The 27,310-nt window shown below is 37.0% G+C and overlaps 1 protein-coding gene across 1 annotated transcript; it reads left to right on the top strand.

The window, feature by feature from the left end:
* Positions 1–317: 317 nt before the first annotated feature.
* On the top strand, positions 318–27,310 carry LOC131957331 (kalirin; the record flags this gene model as incomplete). The annotated part of the gene is made up of 9 exons (XM_059322063.1): positions 318–402; positions 13,046–13,149; positions 13,344–13,639; positions 15,486–15,662; positions 15,839–15,908; positions 16,030–16,122; positions 16,783–16,878; positions 17,214–17,378; positions 27,158–27,310. Coding segments are annotated over 9 exons (1,239 nt in total), but the record flags the coding sequence as incomplete, so codon positions are not given.

Below are 27,310 nucleotides of genomic sequence, written 5' to 3'. Positions count from 1 at the left end.
ACAAATTATATTTTTCAGCGTCTGCTACTAATGTAATACATCAACAAACTATCTTACTACTCTATTCTATCCCCAAAATTAATCATATAAATCAAGACCTTCTTTGAATTCAACGACTTCAATTTGATTTCAAAGACTTCAACTATTTTATTGACTGACTTAACTGACTTCAAATGACTTCAGTTCTGATCATTTACTTCACTGACTTCAATACTTTAATAAAGTGAATAATTTTCTCACTAAAGTGTTTAGCTCTAGATGCCTACCTATTCGTTGTTTAAAACAATCAAGAAACCATTTAAATTTGCTCTCTCTAGATTTGCTTTGTACCTTCGTGTGTCTTATGCACATCTGGATCAACTGAACCTATTGAAGAAAGAAGGAAAGAAGATACTGTGGAAGGTAGGGAAGAAATTTAGTAAAATTATATCAGGGCCTAGAATCTAGTAATACTAGTAATAAATGACCGTGCGACGGTGGACCTACTCAACATACGAGTACCGTAACTTTATTTATTTATTTTTTGAGCTGTCAATATTTTAAATATTTTGCATTAATGTACGAGTAAAATTTGAGTCATTAGGATCTTCAGATTTTCTCGTACGCAGTCTGGAAAATCTAGAATTAAAAAAAGGTTCTCAGAAAAGTGAATAGGCTTGAAAAGTCTATGTAATCATACTAATTATTTTAAGAATTTTTTTTTTAAATACAGCAATCGATAAAATTATATTTACATTTTAAAAACCTAAAGCTGTTTGAGATCCATCGATTACACTCATTTTTCTTTTTTTTTCTGTATTGAATATAAGCCGTTTAGAACTATTTTGTCAACCAAAATTAAAAAAAAAAAAAACCGCCCTTAACCCCTCGTTGAAGTAAATAGGAATGGCCAGGGCAGAGAGAGTAAAACAATGAAAGTCGCAACAATTGTTTTCCATGATAAAATACACAATATTCGTCAATGGTGTATAGCCTAGTATTGTATATTTATTAAATAATATAACATCCCCTATTGTGATGGGAGGATTATTGTATACGTTCTATAACATCTATATTTTCTGACTTCTATTATTCATACTGCAACTATTACACTTGTGATGGAGGACGGTAACACTCTTATTTTCCGCAGACACTAATTAACTATATTAACAACTACGTTCATGAAATAGCATTAACTTTATTATCTCACACTTATAGATATATTACACAATATCAAAACACGTCCTTTTCCTACAATGGCTAACCCCCAAACTGTCTTCACTGCTGCGTTCAACGTCATCGATAACATTGTCGCGTCATGCTCACGTCACACTCACGCCACAAATATTTGATTAAAAACACGCGCACAATACTCTCGCACCAAATAGTCTACCGTCAAGTTTATACTGTCCTCAGTAACCTCTACTAGTCTAGTCTAATTCTATCTATTTACGCTATGACACCTATCACTCAGTGGCGGAACTAGAAAAAAAGGGTCACTCCGCAAAAAAAAAATTCTGGGCCCACACACACATATATACATATATATATATATATATATATATATATATATATATATATATATATATATATATATATATATATATATATATATATATATATATATGTATATATGTATGTATGTATATATATATATATATATACAAAAACACAGAATACAAACATTGGATAGTCATTTCTGGCCTTATCGGGTTTTGAAAAAAAATGTTTTTTTTTTTCTATTTAAACAAATTACGACATGTCATGTGTGTGAGTGAATTAGTCTGTTTTGAATATTTTTAATAGATATAGATCTATAATTAGGTTCTTCAACATGTTTGCTGTAATACTGCCTACCTTCTAGTCTAAAGCCGGTCAAAAGAATATAAATCGTGAAAGCTTTGTATGTGTAATGGTTTCTCGTGTTATGTTTTTTTATAATATGTTTTTTTTTGTATTTGTATTATTTGTTTTTAATATATTTCCTTTTTATGCTAGGTCAATCTTTACTCTTTAGTATGTATTTTTTTTAAAAAATAATTAAGAGAAGTAATTGCTTTTTAATTTGTTTAGTACAAATATATTAAAAGGAGCTTATGAGCACCCCTATTCAAAAATTAAAAAAAGGGAAATAAGTCATGGAAGTATTTTGTACGTTTGCCTATCTTTCTCTCTACAGCTCAGGCATATTATTATATTTGTTTACGCAACCGCATGTGTTCGCTACTGTATAACATTACTACTGTAGTAGATCTGTTTGTTATTTGCAAAAGCTTTTACCGTCAAGTCAAAAATGCAAGAAAATTATATTTTTTAATATAAAAAAATTTATCATGGTCGGCTATGGGCCCCTAAATGGCGTGCCCCCCCCCCCCTGCATTCAAACGTATTGAATAAACTAGTTCTTAAAAAAATAATCCAAAACAGACTAATGCACACACATGGCATGTTGTAATTTGTTTAAATTGAAAAAAAAAAGACATTTTTTGTTTTTCAAAACCCGATCAGGCCAGAAAAATGAGTATCCAATATTTGTGTTCTATGTTTGAATATATATATATATATATATATATATATATATATATATATATATATATATATATATAGGAGGGGGGCCCAGAATTTTTTTTTTTGCGGGGTGGCCCTTTTTTTCTAATTCCGCCACTGCAGACCTTAGTAAATTACTTTATTATTGTAAGGGGGGTTACCGCGAGTTGGTTGACACACAGTGTTTCTTCCAGACTTTTTTCTCCGGGGGGGGGGCACTTGCAATTTTCGGGGGGGAAGGGGCGGACACTGTTAAAAGTATATATTTTCTATATAAATTATATAAATTTCATTTCGTTGGGGGGGGGGGGGGCGATAAAATTTTTTCGAAGAGATGCCTGGAAGAAACTCTGTTGACACAGTTTGTTTGTATACTCTGTGTTCTGTATTATTTCATTATTTTCCATAAAAAAAAAGGCGCCACCATCCTTAAAATGGTCGGGGGTGGGGGGGGGGGGCGGGAATTACCTTGTTGAATTTAACAATTAGCCTATAATTAAATGCGTAGACCTATATATACTATCTTCATTAAGAGAGTGAGTTTGTCCTCTACTGTAGTTTACTTGTTTTAACCAATAGGCCCTATACATTATGTCAATATTTTTTTACAACGCCTACAAAACAGATTGTGTTGCGTTTCTTGTTTTCGGTTGTATGATAAATTGTTTTGTGTTGTCTGACTATATGGTATTTTGTTTTCTACAGAGCAATGTTTGAATTTATTTTTCACCTTAGCGAAGCAATGTCACTTTTTTCTCGACTCGCCGCTCCCCCTATCCCAAAATCTGTACACGCCTCTTATCTTGCGGCTTCCCGTTTTTTTACCACGTTTTCTTTAACTTGCTTTCGCGTCTGTTTTTCCAATCAAATCTTGCGGTCGAAATTTCGGGCACTTCCCAGTTAGCTAGCGCGCTGAAATTTTCAGGGAAGCTTTGTTTTCAATGACAATAGAATATTCAATTGTTATTATTACTTAATTGATCAATGGAAACATTTTATTGATCATTTTAGACCGCTATATATTTGTACAAAAAAACGTGGGGGGGAAAGGGACATAACCCAGTAATTGTAATTTGATGAAAACAAGGTTCGGTACCCTCCCTCTTTTGGCTTACTGAGTAGTGTTCACGTGGTGTTTGTGTACAAACAACCGGAACAACTGGTGGCCAGTATGGGGGAGACGATATGGTCGAGTGGTGGGGCACACGATTGCTAACCCACTCGACACGGGTTCAAGGCACGTGTTTTTTACGAGTTATCTTCGTTTACCCAAAAAAAAGTGAATGCGAAAAGATAAAATCGATAGCAAGATTTTAATGCAAACAAACAGACAAAGACTAAAAAGTAGAAAATAATTATCATTAAAAAAGTGTTTAAAAACCCACGTTTTCTGATTGAACTAAAAAGTAGAAAATAAATGCTATACATCACAATAATGCAAGCGATCACTCTACTATAAGCGATGAAAAACGTGGGGCGCCGTGATTTTCTTACAGTTTCTAATACTGTTGACTCTCTACAAGCTCCCTAATAAAAGTCAATAGTATTATCTAATCAGTAGTAATATAACTTTTACTTCGGCGCCCCACGTTTTTCATCGCTTATAGTAGAATGATCGCTTGCATTATTGTGATGTATAGCATTTATTTTCTACTTTTTAGTTCAATCAGAAAACGTGGGTTTTTTTTTACTTTTTTAATGATAATTATTTATATTTTTATTCCAAAGATTTTTTTGACCGAAAGCGCGTTTGATTGTAGGAGAACCATACTTGCCACAGCACACTTTTAAGGTCCGGTCGAATGGTTACAATGTTTTACCTATCTTTTTAACTACAGTTTATGTAGTGGTGTTTAGTGTTTGTGGAAGAGCGTGGTATATTCAGAGGCGTAGCGAGGGGGGGGGGGGGCGGGGGGCGGACCGCACCGGGTGACACCATTTAGGGGGGTATAAAATAGCAAAATATATAGAGAAAAACTTGAGAGGGGGCGCAAATTGAAAGTTTGAGGGGGGGGGGGGTGCAAATCGAAAGTTTGAGGGGGGTGCAAATCGAAAACTTGAAAGTTTGTCCCCGGGAAGGGTCGCTACGCCTCTAGAGGGTGACACCATTAAGTGCCGCACCGGGTGACACCCGACCTCGCTACGCCACTGGGTATATTGACTGTAATATCAAGATAATCATGCCACAGCTACAGTATTTTTATGTTTACAAACCAAATATCAAGGCAAAAATGCACAAATATTAATTTTTAATTTTTGAAATTATATATTACTAGGCATACTGCCTAGCTTCGCTTAGGTTTTCACAAAACATATGAGAATTTGAATGCTTAATTAATTAGAGATTGACTGATTTGTGGAGTGCTTAGGTAATGCTAATTTTAGAGTCATTAAGGGAATCTTCGCAATCTATTAATCGAAAGGTAATTAGAACTACGGAGGTTCCCTGAATAGTTTAACTCAAAATTTATATTACATTGACTTTTAAAATTAATTTCTATAATTTAATTAGGATACTACCTTAATTTATAACCAGAGTTTCTTCCACCCGAAGAAAGTCTACCGCCCCCCCCCCCCCGAACAAAATGGAATTCATATAGAAAATATATACTTTTGACAGTATCCCCCCCCCCCCGGAAATTGTTGTCCGCCACCCCGAAAATTTCAAGTGCACCCCCGAAGAAAAAAAGCCTGGAATAAACACTATTTATAACACAAATCTTACTCAAATGAATGCTATACTTCGTCATTTTCTGTTTGTCTTTAAAATAGTATAAAATAGTTTTTTTTCTGACGGGAATAAAGGTTTTTTTGTTACTCTCCAGGGTCGGTCTACGACCTCACAAAATATCAGGGGGACCGTTCGGCAATTTTATTTTATTTATATATAGCTCATATCAAGAGAATTTCACTCGTGGTCACTTTTTAGCCCTCGCCGTGCGAGCAGAGGCTGACCGATAGTTTATCCATAAGGCCGATTCATTTACCCAGGTTTACGGAAAAAATGAGCCAGATATAGAGAACCAAAGTTCCAAAACAGTGTTTTGAAAAAGTCATCGTTTTCCCCCAAATTATCAATGTTTATATAGGGAATTCGGACCGGTCAGTTCTAACGGCCTTCCGAAGTTTTCCCGAAGATAAAGCCTATTCTATAGTGACCCCAGCGGGTATTTCTACGACCTCAGGAGTTATGAATGGGTTTGTACGTCCAGATTTTTGTATTTTTTTTTTTTACAAAAAAAAACGGTACAATGTTTATATTAGGAAATATAGCCTCTGGTCAGGGGCGGAACTACAGTGCCGCCAGACCCCGCAATGCGGGGGGGCCCAGACCAATTGGGGGCCCAAAAATCCTGGCTAAATTATTTAAAAAAAAAAAAATTATGTGGAGGCCGAGTTATCTTTCTTCTACAGTTACAAACAAACACGATAGTCGGCAAACGTCTTTGAGAAAAATGCACTGACTATAGCTCGAGAGACCGCCAGACATATAGACAACTTCAAAGACGAAGCATCTGAAATTTGACTGTGCCGGTACGCTTTGAAATCGGGCTGGGGAAATGTTGCGGCGAGGCGACTATCCTGGTCTTCTAGACGATCGGAAAAAGTCGGCACTATTGATGTAGATGCTTATCGGCGCTTTCTTGTCCCCTTCCCTTCCCAACTCTCTCCCCTCCCCCTATCCCCTACCCCTCACTTCTACCCCTCACCACACCCTTACTCTTACAATAAGATGTAATGCATAGATTAACGAACCGTCTATGAACTGTAAACTGACCACTTCTGCACATTTTGTTAAAGACACTAGTCAGTAGTTGTTCATTTGCCTGATGAACAGGGGCGGAACTACAGTCCCGCCAGACCCCGCAATGCGCGGGGGGGGGGGGGGGCGTTTAGGGGCCCACGGCTGACCAAATTTTTTTTTTTTAAATTTTGAATTTAATTTTTGCCTTAATGTTTGGTTTGTAAAAGAAAAACACCGTAGCTGCGGTACGATTATCTTTATTTTACAGTCACTATACCACGCTCTTCCGCAAAAGATAAAATCCATTACACAAACTACAGTGTAAAATATAGGCAACTCTTCAAATTTTGAATGACTTCTTTGACTCGTTGCCCCCCCCCTCCCTTTGATAGCTAAATAGAGGACACGTAACTGTTTGACCGATCCTCCAAAGTATACTGTGGCGGATGGGGCAGGGGATGGGGACCAAAAAGGGGGTTAAAAATTGTCGACAAATTCTTTACATATTTAAAACAGTTATTTATAGTTGTATTTTTTAACCATCGTCAAGGCCGAGTTCTATTTCCCTACAATCAAACACACGCTGTCGCCGGCAAAATTCTTTTTTAAAAAACAACAAAGTCCATAGCACGAAAAGCCGCTACATATGAAGTGGGCTTGCAATACTTTCATGATGCGCGGTTCTTATTTGCGGCATTGGTAGGGGACCCGAAATCCATTGTACATTTTTCAATGTTAATATGTGTTTGTGATAGTGGTTGAATTTGTATCCTGTACTATCTTGTATCGTACAAATAATTAAAAAAAAATATATAATACTAGAAACTTCAGTTTTATATACGTTTACTTGTTTTTTATTTTACAAGAAGTATAGTAAACTTTTAAGGCCTATACTTCAAATTATCTCCCCTGAGTAAGTTTTACAATGGGCGATGCTGACATACATAGATCAAGGCGTTTTGTTGTCCCTTTCAAGTTTTTTCCCGAGCCGACCCCTATTCCATCCCTCTTTCTCAACCTCACAAGTATCGAGGAGATAAATGTATCGTTTATGAACTACTTCCTAACCGTACGATTCACCACTTCAGAACATTTTGTCAGACACTAGACAGCACTAGATCTAGTCAACACATATTAATTTACTTTCATAGTATTAGGCACATCTAATTCACAAAACAGGGCAGGTAAGATTATTTTTTATATAATTATTTAGAAATTAATTAGAACGTTTAGAATTAATTGAACATTATTAATAGTCATTGAGGTGGGGGGGGGGGGGGGTGTGAGGGTCAGGCTTTTTGTTAATCCCCCCCCCCCCTCCCCTAAATCAGAAGGTTATCCAACGCGTGACCTGGCCACATAAAGTTGTACATGTGAAAAACATTTTTCTCTCTATTATTATTATGCATTACTGCATCATTCACCCAATCGCCATGAAAACTTGGGAAGCTGTTGAGTACAGCCCCGAAAGGTTTCTGTCATAGGCCTAACATTTGTACATATTCGAGTGGGGACTCCTAACGGAAATATGTGATTTAGCGCCCCGTGATCCTGCATAAGCGGATGAGGTTACTACTTGAATACAACTGGCGTCAGTGTCATCCTGAGCGCATCACATATGAGCAAGTTGGCCACCACAGACAGTAGTTTAAAAGTTCCCACAACACTAGGAATAAGTCTCGCTACTACACTCGATGACTAAATCTAATTAGGTGTCGCACCAATGTTTCTTCCAGGGTAGACTGTTTTCGGGGGAGGGGAGGGGGGGGGGGGCAGCTCTGCCGGAAGAAACAATGTGTCACACCCATCACCCGTGCAGTAATGTAACCGGTAGGTCCAAGAGCCCCGTGACTCCCCTGACACCTGGGCCGTCGCCGAGGGATTTACAGCATGCCTTGGCGTGTCTAGTTGTTAGTGTGGACAAACCCGCGCCCTAAGATCCAAGAAATGAACTGCCGACATTGTTAACATTTAATTCAACTTCTGGAAAACAGGGCACACGGTTAGTAACGTTTTGATGAAAGCCTCAGTTTAGTGTGTTGGACTAGATTTAGAAAGGGGCCAGCTCGTGTGTTGGAAAACCTCTGATTTATTCGTGTACCAGATGGAATTTTTTTTAAATTGAGAGCGAACCTTGTTATATATATATATATATATATATATATATATATATATATATATATATATATATATATATATATATATATATATATATATATATATAGGGCCCAAAAAAATTCTTCGGGGGGGGGGGGCTTTTTTTCTAGTTCCGCCACTGATACACATGACATGTTGTTGTGATTAGATTTAATTGAATTTTTTTTTTCAAAACCGATCAGGCCAGATATGAGTATCCTATGTTCGTATTGCGTGTTTATATATATATATATATAAATATATATATATATATATATATATATATATATATATATATATATATATATATATATATATATATATATATATATATATATACATACATATATGGGGGGCCCAAAAAATTTTTTTGCGGGGTGGCCCATTTTTTCTAGTTCCGCCACTGCCTCTGGTCAATTAAAATATTGTTCCGGGGTTTTCCCGAGGGTAGCAATATTTTTTTGCTGGCCTCCAGGGTCCGATGTACAACCCCAAGAGTTTTCAAAGGGTTCTTACGTGGGAAATATTTTTCGATATATAGCTCATATAAGGAGAATTTCACTCGCGGTCAGTTTTTAGCCCTCGTCGTGCAAACAGAGGCTGACTGATAGTTTATCCATAAGCCTGATTCATTTACGCAGGCTTATGGAAAAAACGAGCGAGATGTACAGAGACAAAGTTCCAAAACATTGTTTTGAAAAGAGTCATCGTTTTTTTCAGAAAATTAACAAATTTTTTATAGAGAAAATTCTGACTGGTCAGTTCTAACGGTCTTCTGGAATTTTCCGGAACATATCATAGTTTTTTTTTGCCACCCTCGAGGGTCGGTCTACGACCTCGGGAGTTTTGAAAAGGTTCCTACGTGGGGAATTATTTTCGGTATATAGCCCATATAAGGCGCCGGTCAGTCGAGGTCAGTTTTGACCCGCTCTTCGTGAACTTTTCGGTCAACCAACACCGGTCCTCGTGCACTATTGACCCAAGGCAGGATCCTGCCAATTTTGACCTGGCAACTTTGCCTTATATATGTCACGGTCAAAGCCCGAAATGCGGTCAAAGCACGCATTGGCCGGCCAATGTGCGCATTGGCAGGGACGTACTGGCCAATGTCCTATCTAGACTAAGTTGTGATCGCGTTTTGATTATTCTGGGTGCGGTTTCATTGTGAGAAACGTATTGTTTCGCTCTTGTTTGTATAGCATTCTATATGCATTGCGACATGGACCAAAAGGGCCGTCAGACCAAGAGACAGACATACCAGATGGCTGCCAAAATATTTCTGAACTAAAGAACACGTGGCCTTCACTTAACTCTTTATCTACTGACGGTACTTATAAGTACCACTTTAATTAAGTGCCTGTATTATTTTTAATTAAATACGAATTTTAAAAATTATTGATGTATTTTATAGTATTATCTCCCCCGAGTCGCCGGTAGTTGGAGGTATCAATGTTTTTTAAAAAATTAATGGTGTGGCGCTTTTTCAATGTCTTGCTATATCGGTAGTTCACAATTTTTCTGTACATTTCTCACACACGTTCCTGATTTCCCTTTGTTTTACCTTATTTTTCAAGTTTTCAACCCCAAATATTTTTTATTGGCGCCTTCAATAGTCAGGCAAACGCGTTTAACTTCTAGTTATACAATTTTAATCAAATTGTCTTTGTATTAGATCAATGTTTACAAGTGGACTTATAAGTACTGTCAGGGCACACGGTCATTTTTTTAGGATTTTTAGAAAATTGCAGATTTGTTAGGTGGAGTTACATAAATATTGTCTTGATAATTACTTATCGAAATGTACTCAAAAAATGATATTTACACATTTATAAGAAGGTTTGCATATGGTTTACCTAAGAAATATTGTAATTACATGTTAATTTCTAGTAGTAAAAAAATAACAAGAATAAAGGTATCAGTTGCAGGCTCGTTTATAAGGTTTAATATACTTCATTTGTATACCAAAGCCTAGTTCAGGTAGTAAGATTTAATTTGTTAGTTATATTTACTGCAATAAACTGACTCGCCTACAACTACTAGCATTTACATAATGTATACCTGTAGACTAGTAATAGTCCATACTTCTGCATATAGTATAGATCTATAAGGTAAATTGTAATCAGTAAACAGAAAAGAGTAATCCACTACTTCTTCCAAAACACATTGAGCTCACTTCTATTTATGAACTTTGCACTGTAGTGTAGACTTGTCATAATATTATAGTAGACTACAATTATATTAGTATTTCTAGTAGTTGTGTGCTGAATGACTAGGCTTTTGTTTGTTTATGCGGCTCATTGTACTAGTTATTGGAAGCTTCCAGCAAAAGCATATTCATTCCGGCAACCGTTGCTACACCAGAAAGACCACACACAAGATTTAGGGAGCATGACATGTCGACTACTTTTGCTGTGTTTGAGGTCTAAGATGTGTTCCGATAGAAAATCCAGTAAAAATCGTACTCAAAGATACTTTTGTGCTGTATTTATGTGTGAAAATTACAAAAGTGATTGTTATAATGATTGCCATGTTATTAGTTAATAAATTGTATCGTTTGTTCCTGTTTTGTAAAAAAAAATTTTTTGAAAAAAATGTCCTAGTTTACTGACGGTACTTATAAGTACCAATATCTGTTTGGGCCATTAAAAATTTATGAAACGAAATTTCCTTCGATATATGCTTTGAATGTGCCAAAAGCAATATAGTAACACATTGTTTAAGTAAAAATCTCATTCAGAACATAATTCCGTAAATAAAGGGTTTAAACTAGTTCACGGAAAACCAAGGCATAGCTAAAGCCAAGGTTCAGTCGAACGTACCAGCCAAGATGTTCAAAACATGATGGCATGGATGTAGACAAACGAATCAGCTCAATTTTCTGAGAGTCTGAAATTCATTCAATTAATGAAAAACCTTTCTTTTTATCAAGGAATCCAACAATTGCCATACGAAACCTTGTTTGGATGCAAAGCAAAAGTGGGACTTAGCACTTCAAAACTACCAAGAGAGGCTCTCGATAATTTAGTTACTGAGGAAGATCTTGAGAACATTGAACAAGAAATGGAGGTTGCCATAAATGTAACGACATCCTCAGCTAATACATATGCTACCGTGGTGGAATGTACAGACCGGTTGTGTGACAATAATGTGGTCAACAGATTCTGTATAGTTTGTGAAAAAATAGTGTAGTGCAGCCCATTCTTGTGGATCATGTGGCAACGATGTCCATATTACTTGGAGATTATGTCACAATAAACAAGAAATCATGGACAACAGGTCAGCAGCTCATACTTGCTTGCAAACTGAAGGTGCTAAGATGCTAACAAAATCAGATACAAATTTTAAACAAGCTGAAGTGGAAGATAATGTTCGCATCAGTATACCAGATGTTGACAGAGATTGCGGTAATCCCCGAAGCGTCATTGCAGTTGTCATGAGCGTCGAGGGCGCTTTCTACAAGCTAAACACGGAACTTGGTGTTCTAAAACAACTGTATTCTCGTCCGTTGGCACTGAGAAAAAATCACTAAGAACCATTGCATCTTAAAAATCACTGATTGGCGGCCAAGATACACTCGCTGTAACTGCACAACCAACTGCACAACAAATCGCTGCAAGTGTAAAAATAACAAGCTACTATGTAATTCTAAATGCCATAAAAGTTCAACTTGTAACAAATGATAATATTAATTGAGAATAGGCTATATTACAATAACATAATTCGAATGTAATGTTTCTCTCATTTACTTTAATTAATAATTAATAAAGACCTAATTTCATGATCCTTACGGTATAAAAAAAAAACAACCCCAAAATCTGCTCATGATCTTCTAATTCGGACTTTGGCCGGTCCACCATGGCCAGTCCATGGACTGGCCGGCTAAAGGCCGAAATCAAGAGCCAACGGCCAAAATCAAGAGCCATTTCAGACTTTGGCCGGTCTACCTTGGCCAGTCCGCCAAAGGCCGAAATCAAGTAAAGTTTCGGACTTTGCCCGGTCAGTTGGAGGCGGTATTGGCCAATGCGCGCATTGACCGGCCAATGCGTACTTTGGCCGACTTCGGCCTTTGACCGTAACATATATATAGATGGCCGGCTGTGGGTCCCCTGTATAATGACATTTACTTTAAGCAATTGAGCTAATGTTTATATTGAACATTTTCAAGCCAAATTGACAGATTATAACTTTTATTAAGCTGCCTACACTACAGCCCCCAAAGTTTAAATTAACATGTAACTATTTTGTTTCCAAGATTAAACTTATGCAAACTTAATTTGAGGATTAGTTTGTAATTATTTGTATGTTAAATTATAACAACTTTTAAAGGTTATTTTCAATTTTGTCTTTTTCATGAGTTGTTTATTTATAACTTAATTATTAAATATATAGTTACTTTGGTTCTATACTCTTATATATATAAGTTATGTATTTTTCTTATAGCCAAAGATGTAAAGGAGATATTATAGGGTGCCACAAAAAGACTTTTTGTTCCTTACCAATCAATTTGTTAATCCAGACTACGCGGATCGTCTCCGCAGAAATCCTTTTCACCTGTAGTCCTTCAAGATTATTTTTTACACTATGTTTATTAATTATACCCTTTCTATTATGCTCCTTCTATTATGCTGTTTTTATTAGCAGAAATCACAGCTGTTAAGAAAAAGGACAGAAAATTAACCCACTCACCCAAATATGGTTCTCTTGATGGGGATACATCTGAAGATGAATTTAGGCTAAGAGGAGTAAGCTTTTACTATATTTCTAGAACAATGATGATAAACTTTAAAATGTGGTTGTTATCAAGTTATCAAGCTATTAGAGAATGGGTCAGCAATTTTTAAAAAATTCTATTTATTTAGTTGCTAATTGCTTATTATATAAATGTACAAAAGTCCCTTATGTACTGTTAAATTTTTTATCTTTATTAATTTTTTAGACTTATCCAGATTACATAGCTATAGCAGACTACATGCCACCAGATGGAGAAAAGAATTCTGTTCGGTTATCAGAAGGGCAAATAGTTGAAATTATTGATAGGGAAAGGGCTGATATTTGGTTTGTTCAAACACGTCCTACTAAAAATAATCCATCTAAACAAGGCTGGGTGCCATCTGCTTATTTGGAGGAGAAATCAGTTTCTGCACAATTCATGCGTAGATCTACTCGAGAAACATTTAGGGAAGAAGTTTTGCAGGTTAAGAATAAACAGCAAGAGGCTGGACTCAAGCGAAGGTATAAAAAACATACTGTCTTTACAATGACTGGTTTTTGTACCTCTTCTACTGTAGATACCTGCATCTTTTCCCCAATTTTAAAATTCAATACAAAACTTCAAATGCTTATGTATAATAGATTTGTCTATAGATCTATCTCACAATAAAAATATTAGTAGAATGTTACAAAAGTGGTTGTTTTAAAATGGCTGACATGTATTACAAAATAAATATTTTAAATTGCATCTAAAATTAAGAAAATGACTTCCCTCAGATTGTAATATGTTGTGCAATTATTATCAACTAGAAAGCACTTTTGTTTTTCCCACTCTCTTGTCAATGCCTTCCATACTTTATATTCTACCATGTATAATAGAATTAGATGCCTTCCACAGATGAGCTCCTATGATTGTGATTCCCCCTTGCATACTCTTTCCCAGCATGACCCAGAAATCATCTCAAAATAGGTCTAATTAGAAGCTGTAGTACAAGAAAATAAATCTATGTGCAGGAAGCATTCAGAACAATCAAATAAGGTATCTGATGTGTGAAAGAAGTTTTAACAAAATTTATTCTTTGGTCTTTTCATGGCTATTCAATTTTATAATTGAATGTAGACCCAACAATAAATGTTTCTTCTTATTAGTATATATATATATATATATATATATATATATATATATATATATATATATATATATATATATATATATATATATATATATATATAATGTTGAAGTCAATACATAAACTGACTATCTCTGACAATTTAATCTGACTATATTACTCCTAATCATTCCTAAAGATTTTTAAAGAAATATGTAAGAAATTCTCCACAGACACCATTGTATCCTACCAAATAGTTTTGTAATCTCAGCAAAAATGTGGATTAGCAAGTTTTAAAAGTTAGTTGAAAAAATGGCTGATTTTAGAAATCCAAAATTTAAAACAAATTCCTTGCTAGTAAAACCTAAGAACAGTATCATAACTGGTAGGACCTAAAGGGAGACAGATTCAATGGGGCCCACCATATCTCTAAGACCCTATTACTTAATTATATCCTGTCAGTTAAGAAAATAGACTACTACTTGGCTTGGCCTTAAGACTGATTAGTAAATAGATCTAGGCCTAACTGTTTTTTGTGTTGTAGGGGTTAGAGACATTTGTCAGGTTAGTGAATAGCTCAGATAGTATAGTTTGCAGCATTAGCTTTTGACTTTAGTTTTATATTATACAGTTGCTCAGTAGTATCCTCATCAGCTCGGTATTGGCATGCTGTTTTTTGCTTGTGAAAAATCTAAAACATATTCTATATCACCGTGTCAACCCATCATGTAAGTTATTGAATTCAAAATATATTTGTTAACTTTTATTCATTCAGTGGTCGAACCCCTCCCTTGACACATATATAATATATATTTTATGCTCATGAAAAATATGTAGGCTATCCTTTATAAACTTTATATCATAATGTGTGATTAAATTCCTAAAATCAGATTAAGTAGGCAATAGTGTGCTTGTTCACCCATGAATCATATTATTTAAGTTTGTAATCTTGATTTTAATTTTTTTTATGGATGTTATGTAGGCCTACACATCGTTTTAAAAAAAAAATTTCATCATCAAGTAAAACAAGGTCTCTATTTTTAAAAAAAAATTAACATTCCTTCAAGGTATATAGTATATTAATCTTGTAATTTTTTAGCAGTAAAATTGAAACACATCAGCAATTAAAAAGCTCTAAACATATATTCTAACAAAATGTTCTTAGTCTCAAAATATAATTCATGCAAACCATTAATTCTTTAAAACAAGTATAGTAGTATAGTTTGGTATAGATTGTTGTTTTCTTTTCTTTTTTAAAGATATGTTATTAAAGAAATGGAAGAAACAGAAAGAGAATACATCAGAGAAATTAAGTATCTGCTTGAAACATATATTAAACCAGTGGTATCAAATCCACAAGTTATGTCAGATATTGACAGTATTTGCATCGAAACACTTTTTACAAATCTGACTGGAATCCTCAAATTTCATGAAAGGTGAGTTATATTACCTGAAATACTAAAAAAAAAAAAAATTAAATAAAACGAAAAAATTGTGTTGAAATATTTAATATTCTTTATTAAAAAACAGCTGCAATCAACTAAATTTAATTTGATGATTAGGCCTACATACTTTAACGGAAGTTTCTTTAAAAAATGATTTTGTCTTTTAGCACTTTCTTGTCTGAACTGACTAAATGTTGCGTCAACCCATCAGAGGTCGGAGTAACATTTCTTACTTGGGTAAGATACATTACTACAAATATAATGCTTATAATTTTAAATATTTACAAAAATATTATTTTAAGATATATTAACATAAAAACCTTTAAAATGTTTTAGCTTTATTCCTTATTTTCCCTAGAAAACTGAATTTTGCAACTATATCAAATACTGGGCTTACTTGGACACAGCTTTTTATCTCTTTGAAACAAGTATTCTGAAGCAATTTATTGAGGTATTTGTGTTCTTAATATTTTAAAATTTTATTTGGTCAGATAGATATAGTCTATATTAATTATACTCAGTTAAAGAAAGGGGATTGTAATGTAGAGTCTTGTAGTATAAAAATAATGTTTAAAATCTACTTCAGTTGGAACACCCCTTATTTAGCTATGTGGTATGTCTTGACAGTGAATGGTTTTTGTACCTCTTCCGTCTGTGTGTGGAAGTTTCATAGATCAATGGTAGATTATATGCAGGTTTCTTTCAATTTTTGAGCTAAATCCGCTATCTGGAATTAAAATTTTAATTTGTCCCCTGTGAAAATTTGGTGAGCTCAGTCTACTTTATTTTAGATAAAACAATGGACACAAACAAGTTTATGCAATGAATATGCAAATGGAGCGGTTGCATGCGATTTAATGCAAAGTGGTGTCTTTTTGGAAACTTATTTATCAAAAAAAAATTTAAAACAGTCATATTTGTCAGAAATTTATTTTTGTTCAGCACATTAATGTAGATCACTTCCTTAGATTTCTTTTCATGCAGCATCTAAGCATATAATACTAAACTAGTGCTAAATCATGACACCATTTATTAAAGATATTTTAGGATGACAATAAATTAAACTTTATATTTCAACTTTTTTAAAATTATGAAATTAATTTTGTTTCAGGAACTAAGCCAGAGGCACTTAAAATTAAAAGATACTGTCACTACATTGCTTCAGCGGCCAATGGATAGATTAAAAATGTATCAGCTGATGTTGAAAGTTAGTTAAAATAACTTGTATTCAAAAGATTATTAAAACAACTGTGAGCTATTTTTGGTAGAATATTAAGAATTTTTTAAATCACTCAAAATGTCCTCCTGAATTATAGTTTACCCAAAAAATATGTCAATTAGAACTCTGGAAAGCATTCATGTATATATTATGAATTCATATATTCATGAATATGATTTTTTTTTTCAAAATAAATTGTTGCCCCTCTTTCCAGTATCTGCAAATTGCTTTGCATCATAGATGTGAAAGTAGGCTACTCTTATTTTTTAAACAATTCTCTTTTCAAAATAAAAAAAGTAAAACAGTAAAATATTTAATTTCAGGACATTCTACGTTTCTCTGCAAGAGCAGGTGAAAACTGCTCAGATGTTGAAGCAGCAATAGCAATGCTGATTTCTATTGAAAAAGAAGTTGAAAATGGCAAAATTCTTCCTTTAATTGAGGGTTTGGAGGCAGATAAAGCACATTTTTCTCCTCTCATCAGACATGTATGTTAAAGTTCATTTTTATTTCATCATTTTTGCTAGTAAATGAGTTAAGCAGTATAAATTTTAAGCATCTTATTTATATTTGGTGTCTAGCATACTGACCAAAATAAATTGGTTATTCAAGAATGCATCTGGTTGTAAAACTATCAAGGAATGAGTTTAAACAAAAATTGTTAAGAATGTAATAAGCTTCTGTCAGTGCCATCAAGATAGTAGTTTGAAAGGGTAGAACAAGTTCAAAATTAAAATGTTCAAAAGTAGGTTAAACTGTATTAAAAAGTGTCATTATTTCCTCTCACTTAAGATCACTGCCCATAAACCTTTTCAATATTTCGCAAGTGAAAAAAATTTAGTTAACTAGATACTAAAATTAAAAAAGCACTTACTTTTTTTTGAGTGTTTTTGTGTTTTGTGCTCTTGTTTTTCATATATGTTTTGTGTGATTTAGGCCTACTATTTTGCATTCTGTTTTGTGTTCTTTTCAAAGTTCTGTTCTGTTCTCTTCTGTTCTTAAAAAAAAATATTTACAGTTTTTTTTTTTAAATCATAGATAATAATGGCTATGCAGCAAGTATATTTATATACAACATTTATTCAGTCAAACAGCACATATATAAACAGTTGTACCTCAAAGTACAAATGCCTTGACATGCAAGATTTTTGAAATACAAGCTTTCGAGCAAGCTAAAATTATCTTTGACATTCGAGCAACAGATATATATATATATATATATATATATATATATATATATATATATATATATATATATATATATATATATATATATATATATATATATATATATATATATATATATATATACATATATATATACATATATATATATACATATATATATACATATATATATACATATATATATACATATATATATATATATATATATATATATATATATATATATATATATATATATATGTGACGAGCGAACATTTATCCTGCCGACAACGCCAATTGTAACGAGCCAACAGTTACCATGCTCGCAACGCCACATGTAATGAGACCTAATTGCCTGTAGTGCCACGTGTTAACGAGTTTAACCACTCATTCTAGACAACATTGACCACAGTATAGATACTCAAGATGCAGGTTCGCTATTGATCCTTTATTACATGAATCAAGAAATGCTTCATAATAACACAATAAATCAACAGGAATGCTTCTCAATAATAGTCTGAATCAACTGACCCCTAACAGTCCTTCACTAGGCTTCATATAACTGAATCCACATGTCTATAATCCTCCTTAACACAATACGGCTAACCCGTTCTATAACCGACTTGACATAGTCACACAGACTGACTGATCTAAGCGAGCGATGAAAGAGGCAAGAGGGGAAAAAGGGTCGAGCTCCGCCGTCCCCCCCTATTTATCCCTTGAAATCGTAGTCGTACTTGTATCCATTTCCGTAATCGATACTTGTAATCGATGTCTCCGAATACTAGTTGCGCAGTTCTACGTACAGTCCGACTAATAAAACACCTGCATCCTATCCATCAAAGTTGACAGGCCGTCTGAATCCCCCTGTACCGTTTCCCAAAATAGCACGCGTTGGCTTTGAGATTGTTATCAGCCCGACCCAATAAGCCACCTGTTATCGGTTGCATCAGACTGAAATACTGCGTCTCGGCTTCTCGTTCGTTATCAGATTTGTAACTAGTAGCTAGAACCACCCTAGTTACATCCACCCCTGCTTTTTTTGTGTGTTTTCAACCACAAACAACGCCTGGCAGGTGCACTTCCTAAATGTCCATCGCATCATCGTAAAAAAAATTTTTATTGTTCCACTCACTGTCCACGACGTTCCATTCGTATACGATTGACAGTTATACCTATTTCACATATCAACTGTGTCTACATCATCTTCCTGAGACACAAAACAGTTCTAGAATTCACATCCACCCTTTCCATTTGGTGCCTTCACCAGTTCACTTCTATAGCTCTTTGAACAGTCTGTTTTCATACCAGCGCGACCATGAAAGAATTGATGGTTGCTGACAAAAAATTTCGTATTCCTTCTGTTCCTTAAACTTCTCCGCGGACCACTTATCTGATGGTCTACTGTCTCTCTGCTTCTGGAGGGACCGGGATCCTCATTGTTGCCGGTATCCTCCCCTTGCGTATCGCGGTTGTTCTGTTGATGGTGATATGGTTCCGGAATGGGTATGTGAATTTCCGTTATAACTTCCGGTTCCCTAATTGTCTTGGGTTTCTCTGTGTGTAACTGCTCTTCTTGCCTATTCCAATATTTCTTTAATTGAGCAATATTCGCCCACCGATCCGGTTTGGCGTGATCGATGGGTCTTATCTTAAAGGGGCCACCTGCTGCTTTAGGCATCTCCACGACTTGCCATATCTCCTGTCCCCAGAGATCGTGGATTTTGTTTCTGCCTAACGGGTGGCTACGCAGTAATACCCTGTCATTCAGTTTGAGTGGCGGGTCCTTCGTCTGTATCGGCGGTTCCCTTCGCCGAGATTCATGTTCTAGTCTTTCCTGTACTACCCTGTACATTTCTCTAATTCTTCTCATATGTTCATTCACATATTCCAGTGCGGTGTATGAGCCAGTCATACTCTCCCTTTTTCCTAGGAACAAATCAAGAGGGAGTCGAGCCTCTCGTCCGAACAGCAACATGTATGGCGTAAAGCCGGTTGTGGCATGGGGTGTGCAGTTGTATAGATATACCAACTCTGGGAGAAAATCAGGCCAACGTTTTTTCTGTTCAGGTTCTAGCGTACGCAGCAAATCATGCATGCTGCGGTTGAACCGTTCACACTGTCCGTTTCCCTTCGGATTAAATGTGGTTGTTCTAGATTTGTTGATCCCGTAGTGGCTGCACAGTTGGTTAATTACTTCTGACTCGAAAGCCCTTCCTTGGTCAGAGTGTAATTGTCTTGGTATGCCATATTTGATGAACCAATGTTCTATTAATACCTTTGCCACTGTTTTGGCAGTCTGATCTCGTGTGGGCACCGCCACAGTCCATTTGGTGAATACATCAGTCATTACCAACACATGTTCCGTCCCATCCGATGATTGCTCCAACGACGTAAAGTCCATCGCCACAATCTCTAGTGGTTTTGTCGCTAGTAGGTGTCCTGATGGCTGTCTCATTTTGACAACTGGCATTTTCGCATGCTGACACCTCACACAAGCCTCACAATGGCGTTTGACCTCCATTTCCATATTGGGCCAGTAACACCTCCGTCGTAATATTTTGTGCGTCCTGTCCTGACCCTGGTGTCCTGCCCTGTCATGTGCCAACCTTAGCACTTCTTCTCTTAACTGTCCAGGCACCACCACCTGGTGTATTGTCCCATCAATTTGGTCATGAATTCTCCGTATGAGAACACCATCCTCTATACTGAGACGGTCCCACTGACTCAGTATTTTCTTTGTTTCTCGACCAAATTGTTCTCTTTCCCTTCTTCCTGGGAATTTTTGTTCCTGGACGTATTTCAATAGCGGTTGTAAGCCACTATCCGTTCTCTGGGCATCTCTTATCTTTTTGTGATTAAGGCAAATAAAATCACTACTGTCCATATGTTCGGGTTCCGTGGATATGTGCTCCACCCCGGTCTGCCCGTTCTGCATCACTTGTACCCCATGAGGGATATCTGTTGACGCTCTGACCTCACATATTCCTGTCAGTGTTTCCTCCTCATCACCCGGTCTCTCGTAAGGATTCCTTGATAAGGCGTCCGCATTGCCATTGGACCGCCCCGGGCGATACTTTATCTCTAGGTCAAAGAGTGCCAATTCTGCTGCCCATCGCTGTTCGATGGATCCCAACTTTGCTGTCTTTAGGTGACTCAAGGGGTTATTGTCAGTGTATACCACATATTTAGCACCTAATAGATAGTCCCTGAATTTCTCAGTCACAGCCCATTTTAATGTCAAAAGTTCTAGTTTCATGGCGCTGTAATTTGTCATGTTTCTCTCTGATCCCTTCAGAGCTCGACTGGCATACGCAATAACCCTGAAACCTTGCTTTTGTTGTTGTGATAGCACAGCTCCCAGACCTTTAGAGCTGGCGTCGATTTCTAACCGAAATGGTTTATCAAAGTCCGCGTATCCCAATATCGGTGCCTCTGTCAAAGCCTTTTTCAAGAGCTTAAACGAGTTCAGGCATTCATCAGTCCATAATTCACCTATCAGTTGTGTTTTACCTTTCTTTTTCTCCTTACTGTGTTTCTTTGTCATTTTGTTTACCAAGTCATGCAATGGTGCGGCAATTTTTGCAAAACCCGGCACAAATTTTCTATAATAGGAAGCAAAGCCCAAGAATGACCTGACCTCTACCGTAGTTGTTGGTTGTTTCCATTCTTTAACAGCTGCAATTTTATCTGGGTCAGTGGCGATGCCATCCGACGAAATCACGTAACCCAAAAAATGTACCGATTTCAGACCAAAGCAGCATTTGTCTGGGTTCAGCTTTACTCCTATCTCCCTAAGACGGAGAAACACTTGTTCTAATCTTTTTAGATGGTCCTCCCAAGTTTTTGAGTAAACTAGAATATCATCCAAATACACCAACATTATTTGAAATAGAAAGTCACTCATAGCACTCTGCATTACTCGCTGGAATGTAGCAGGTGCATTAGTTAGACCAAACGGCATACGGGTCCACTCGTACAGTCCCAGTGGAGAAATAAATGCAGTTTTATGTTGATCGTTGGGGTGCATGGCCACTTGGTGGTAGCCACTGGCCAAATCCAAGGTAGAAAAAAATCTTGCTCCCCCCAACGCATCAAGACATTCATCAATACGAGGCAAGGGGAATGCATCCCTTCTTGTGATATTGTTCAATTTCCGGTAATCACAACACAGTCTTATCTCCCCTGACTTCTTTTTTACCACTACAATCGGTGCCGCATACGGGCTTGTACTAGTTGTAATAATTCCCTTTTCTAGTAGATCATTCAGGTGTGCCTTCACCGCCGAGTAGTGACTCGGTGGTAATCTTCGATAAGGTTGCGCCACCGGCTTGTCTTGTAGTAAGGGTATCTGGTGTTTGATTACTTCCGTGTACCCCAAATCACCCTCATACGAGGCAAATACATCCCTGTATTTATTCAGTAATTCATTTAATTTTGGGTCTTCAGTTTCCGGGAATATATATGATCGGCCACCCTTTTTCTTCACCTCGGCCGTCACATTGACCGACCTAATTGTTACTTCATTACTGCTGGTATTGATCAGTTCGATGCACTGTGCCGACCTTTGTACCTCGACGTTCTGTGGTACTCCTACCAGAGTGTTAGGCGGTATAAAAATTTCTTCATCCAAAACATTTGCTACCAACCCTTGAACTAGTCCGTTTTCCGCTGATGTGTATGTCCGCAGTAACACGACGCCTGCCCTCAGTGCGGCGCCACATGGTTCTATCATCACATCACCATTCACGCTTCTATCACCAATTTGTAATGTGATTGCCTTGACCGTGTTTGCCGGGACTGCTGTCCTTCCTCTGGTCTTGGCAAACCTGGCCAACTTGGATCCCCGACCTGGTGTGGTCGATCCGACAATATTTGTAAGAAATTCTGGCAACTGGCCAAGAATATTCATGCCCAACAGGCAAGGTATATTTGACACATTTGTCTCTAGGTTGTGTTTCGTAACGAACACCCCAACCTGCTTCAACCTATGTCCTGCCACCACGACATCCGCCAGAAAATAACCACAGTATGGAATGGTTAGTCCATTAGCTGCCGTCAGGCGCATGCATGTGTCAGACCTCAACCTATGGTCTTTTCCTTTCATCCATTTGGTGTAAAAATTTTCCGTGATTGTCGTCACCTGGGAGCCTGTATCCACAATTGCCTTCACCGCGATGTCCCCAATCGTAATCACCATTTCGGGACAGACTCCCATCATTTTGCTTCTTGGGCCATAACCTCGCCCCTCTGTAGCTTGGCCCTGCCTTACAGAGGACGACCGTTTCCCTGGCAGTACCGTGCCATATGTCCGGGTTGTGAACAAGACAAACAAATTGGTCGACCGTCTGCCGTCCATTGGAGTGATGGCTTGGCAGGACGCGGCCGTCCAACCCGTCCCTGTTTTGTCCCGTTCTTTTCCTGATTCTCAGCTGTTGACCTGCTTTCCAACCTCTCCAAACGTTGGTCAACCTTCTCTAGGTGGGCCAACAGTTGAGCCATCATGGTCTCCATCGTGTCGGCCCCTGTGGGTGGGGATTGTCTCTGTTCAGGCACAGAGACTTTGTCCACCGAACAGTTCGATTGGTCCTCATCCTCGGACCTGCGGATCGCTGAGTTCCTGACCTGAAGGAAGGTCAACTGCGGGTCTTTGTGGACCTCCTCCTTCAACTCTCTCCTTAAGATCGGGGTTGCTAGCCCCTCGATGAAATGGTCCCTCAGTAGGCGTACATCAATGTCCGGTGATTTGCCCTTTACCAAATCAAAGGCCCTGTTCATCCTGTGTGAGTACTCCATCACACTCTCCGCCATTCTCTGCTTTAAGCCCACGAATCCCGATAGCAGTTGCACTCCCGACCGTCTCTCCCCAAAGGTCTCCATAATCAGATCTAGCACCTTATCTGGATCTGATTGGACGGTCCTATCGTGGCACTTAACCTCTGCCCTAACCGTTTCACCTATACTGCCCATCAGCAGTCTTAATCTTTCCTCTGGTGACATATGTCTCGAGGCCCAGGCCGCTTTGACCTCTTCACTGAACCTGTTGGTTAAAGTTGGATCTCCGTCCCCGTAAAATTTGTTAATATGGGACTCTCTGGGTAGGACCACTATGTGGGTCTGCTTCTCGTCCAGAGTAGACATTTTCTTCCTTAAGTACTAAAAAAAAGAGTTCTTTCTTACCGTGTGTGTATGAAAAATTTTTCCTCGTTCCTCAATTTTCACAGTTCCTGAATGTCCGAATTCACACACACACTAAACACAGTTATGCACAAGGTTGACTATAGGTGCCTTAAACGGCAAGTCTAGTTGAATTCATCCTGATCGCAGCGCCAATTGTGACGAGCGAACATTTATCCTGCCGACAACGCCAATTGTAACGAGCCAACAGTTACCATGCTCGCAACGCCACATGTAATGAGACCTAATTACCTGTAGTGCCACGTGTTAACGAGTTTAACCACTCATTCTAGACAACATTGACCACAGTATAGATACTCAAGATGCAGGTTCGCTATTGATCCTTTATTACATGAATCAAGAAATGCTTCATAATAACACAATAAATCAACAGGAATGCTTCTCAATAATAGTCTGAATCAACTGACCCCTAACAGTCCTTCACTAGGCTTCATATAACTGAATCCACATGTCTATAATCCTCCTTAACACAATACGGCTAACCCGTTCTATAACCGACTTGACATAGTCACACAGACTGACTGATCTAAGCGAGTGATGAAAGAGGCAAGAGGGGAAAAAGGGTCGAGCTCCGCCGTCCCCCCCTATTTATCCCTTGAAATCGTAGTCGTACTTGTATCCATTTCCGTAATCGATACTTGTAATCGATGTCTCCGAATACTAGTTGCGCAGTTCTACGTACAGTCCGACTAATAAAACACCTGCATCCTATCCATCAAAGTTGACAGGCCGTCTGAATCCCCCTGTACCGTTTCCCAAAATAGCACGCGTTGGCTTTGAGATTGTTATCAGCCCGACCCAATAAGCCACCTGCTATCGGTTGCATCAGACTGAAATACTGCGTCTCGGCTTCTCGTTCGTTATCAGATATGTAACTAGTAGCTAGAACCACCCTAGTTACATATATATATATATATATATATATATATATATATATATATATATATATATATATATATATATATATATGTATATATACATATATATGTGTGTATGTGTGTGTGTGTGTGTAACTATTAGTACTGCCTACTTGCTTTGAGACGCTAGACTGTCGCACATATCAATTAAATAAGCACACTCTGAATTAAATTTATAATTAAATCAGAAACTAATACACTTCCACTGTCAAACATTCTCACATATTCATACACGTATACATAAATGTATATATATATATATATATATATATATATATATATATATATATATATATATATATATATATATACTAGCGTACCCGACCCCCGCGCGTTGCCGCGGGGATAGAAGAAAGTTTGACGAAATATATTACAAGAATTTCACCAACGCATTACCAATTATATGTTCTTAGACGCGTGACCTTCTTTTCTAAAAATGAGTTATTTAAATGTAAACAATGCCTGCGCTTGGATCATAAATATCAGGACACGGGTTTACCTACACTACTACATAAAAAACCTTGAGTGTACATTAATCACTCACTGAAATAATATGGTAGAACACACTCACTTCGGTGACCGCCCCTGTGTCAGAGACGTAGAGGGGCGCTCTCAGGGCCCCCAACCCCCGATTACACTACCGCATAGGCCCGGCGTACCCCTTGCAATATTAAACAATATTTTTTTGCAGAACCCTACCATTGAGTAATCTAATCATCTCCCCAAAGTTTCATGGTACACGGATGAACGGTGTGAAACCGAAATTTTATAAACCGTATATAGAGAAAAATCGCAGCCTCCCGTGACGCCGCCCTTGCGAAATTAAAAAAGGATTTTTTTTACAGAACCCTTCCTGAATTGTTATAATCAACTCCCCCAAAGTCTCATGGCTATCGGATAACGGTGTCACACCAAAATTGACTTTTTTTATATACCGTATATATAGAAAAATCGCACCCTCCCGTGGCGCCGTCCTTGCGAAATTAAAAAAAAAAGATTTTTTACAGAACCCTTCCCTAGAGTTTTATAATGAACTTTCTAAAGTTTCATGCCTATCGGATGAACGGTGTCACTGCAATTCACTTTTATTTTTTTATATACCGTTTTGAGAGAAAAATCGGACCCTCCCGTGGCGCCGCCCTTGCGAAATTAAAAATTATTTTTTTACAGAACCCTTCCCTAGAGTGGTATAATGAACTCCCCAAAGTCTCATGGCTATCGGATGAACGATGCCAAACAAAACTCGACTTTTATTTTTATATACCGTATATAGAAAAAAACAAATCGCGCCCTGTCGGGGCGCCACCCCTGCGAATTTGAAATATTTTTTTATTATATATATATATATATATATATATATATATATATATATATATATATATATATATATATATATATATATATATATATATATATATGTGTGTGTGTGTGTGTGTGTGTGTGTGTATTACATATAAGGAGAATTTAAATCGCGGTTAATTTATAGCCCCCGTCGAGGGCTTTCAGTCTGACCAACATTTCGTCTATATGGCCTAGTATTCTATAAAGGTGCGTGCAAAAAATTATCTAGAGGTACAGATGGTAAGTGCCCTATAATTTGTGTTGAAATTACTCCTTTTTTTTTAAATAAAATACGCCGATTGCTTTAAATTGTGCTCAGATAATACTAACGATTTTATAGTCGTTTATAAATACAGTTTGATGTAGTGTGTTTTCTCTAACATTAGCAGGTTTAGGTTATGGTGTTACCCCCCCCCCCCCCCCCCCCCCCGCCCCTCCACCCTTGTCAGGATTTGTCAACTTTGCTCTTAAAAGACTATTTAACTCTAATTAATCACTTAATTAAGTGGAATTTTTATTTTTCTGTATATATTTTGCTATTTTTTGCCTTGGTGTCACCCCCCTAAAGGGCGTCAACCAGTTTGGTCAGCACCCCCCGGTCTCCCACCTCGAGACGCCTCTGATTTTCAACAAATATCTTTCAGGATGATTTGTGTGTGTGGGAAGGTGATCCAAGCTCTTCCAGATTGAAGGATAGGCATGTGTTCCTTTTTCAAGACAAGGTCATCATGACAAAAAAGAGAAAAACTGAAAGTTCTTCAGAAAAAACAAGTTTTTCTTACAGGACTCAGATTGAT

Source organism: Physella acuta, unplaced genomic scaffold (assembly GCF_028476545.2).
Source record: "Physella acuta isolate Inbredline_101_S28 unplaced genomic scaffold, ASM2847654v3 ptg001233l, whole genome shotgun sequence".
Taxonomy (NCBI): domain Eukaryota; kingdom Metazoa; phylum Mollusca; class Gastropoda; family Physidae; genus Physella; species Physella acuta.
This window is presented reverse-complemented; position numbering and strand designations above follow the sequence as displayed.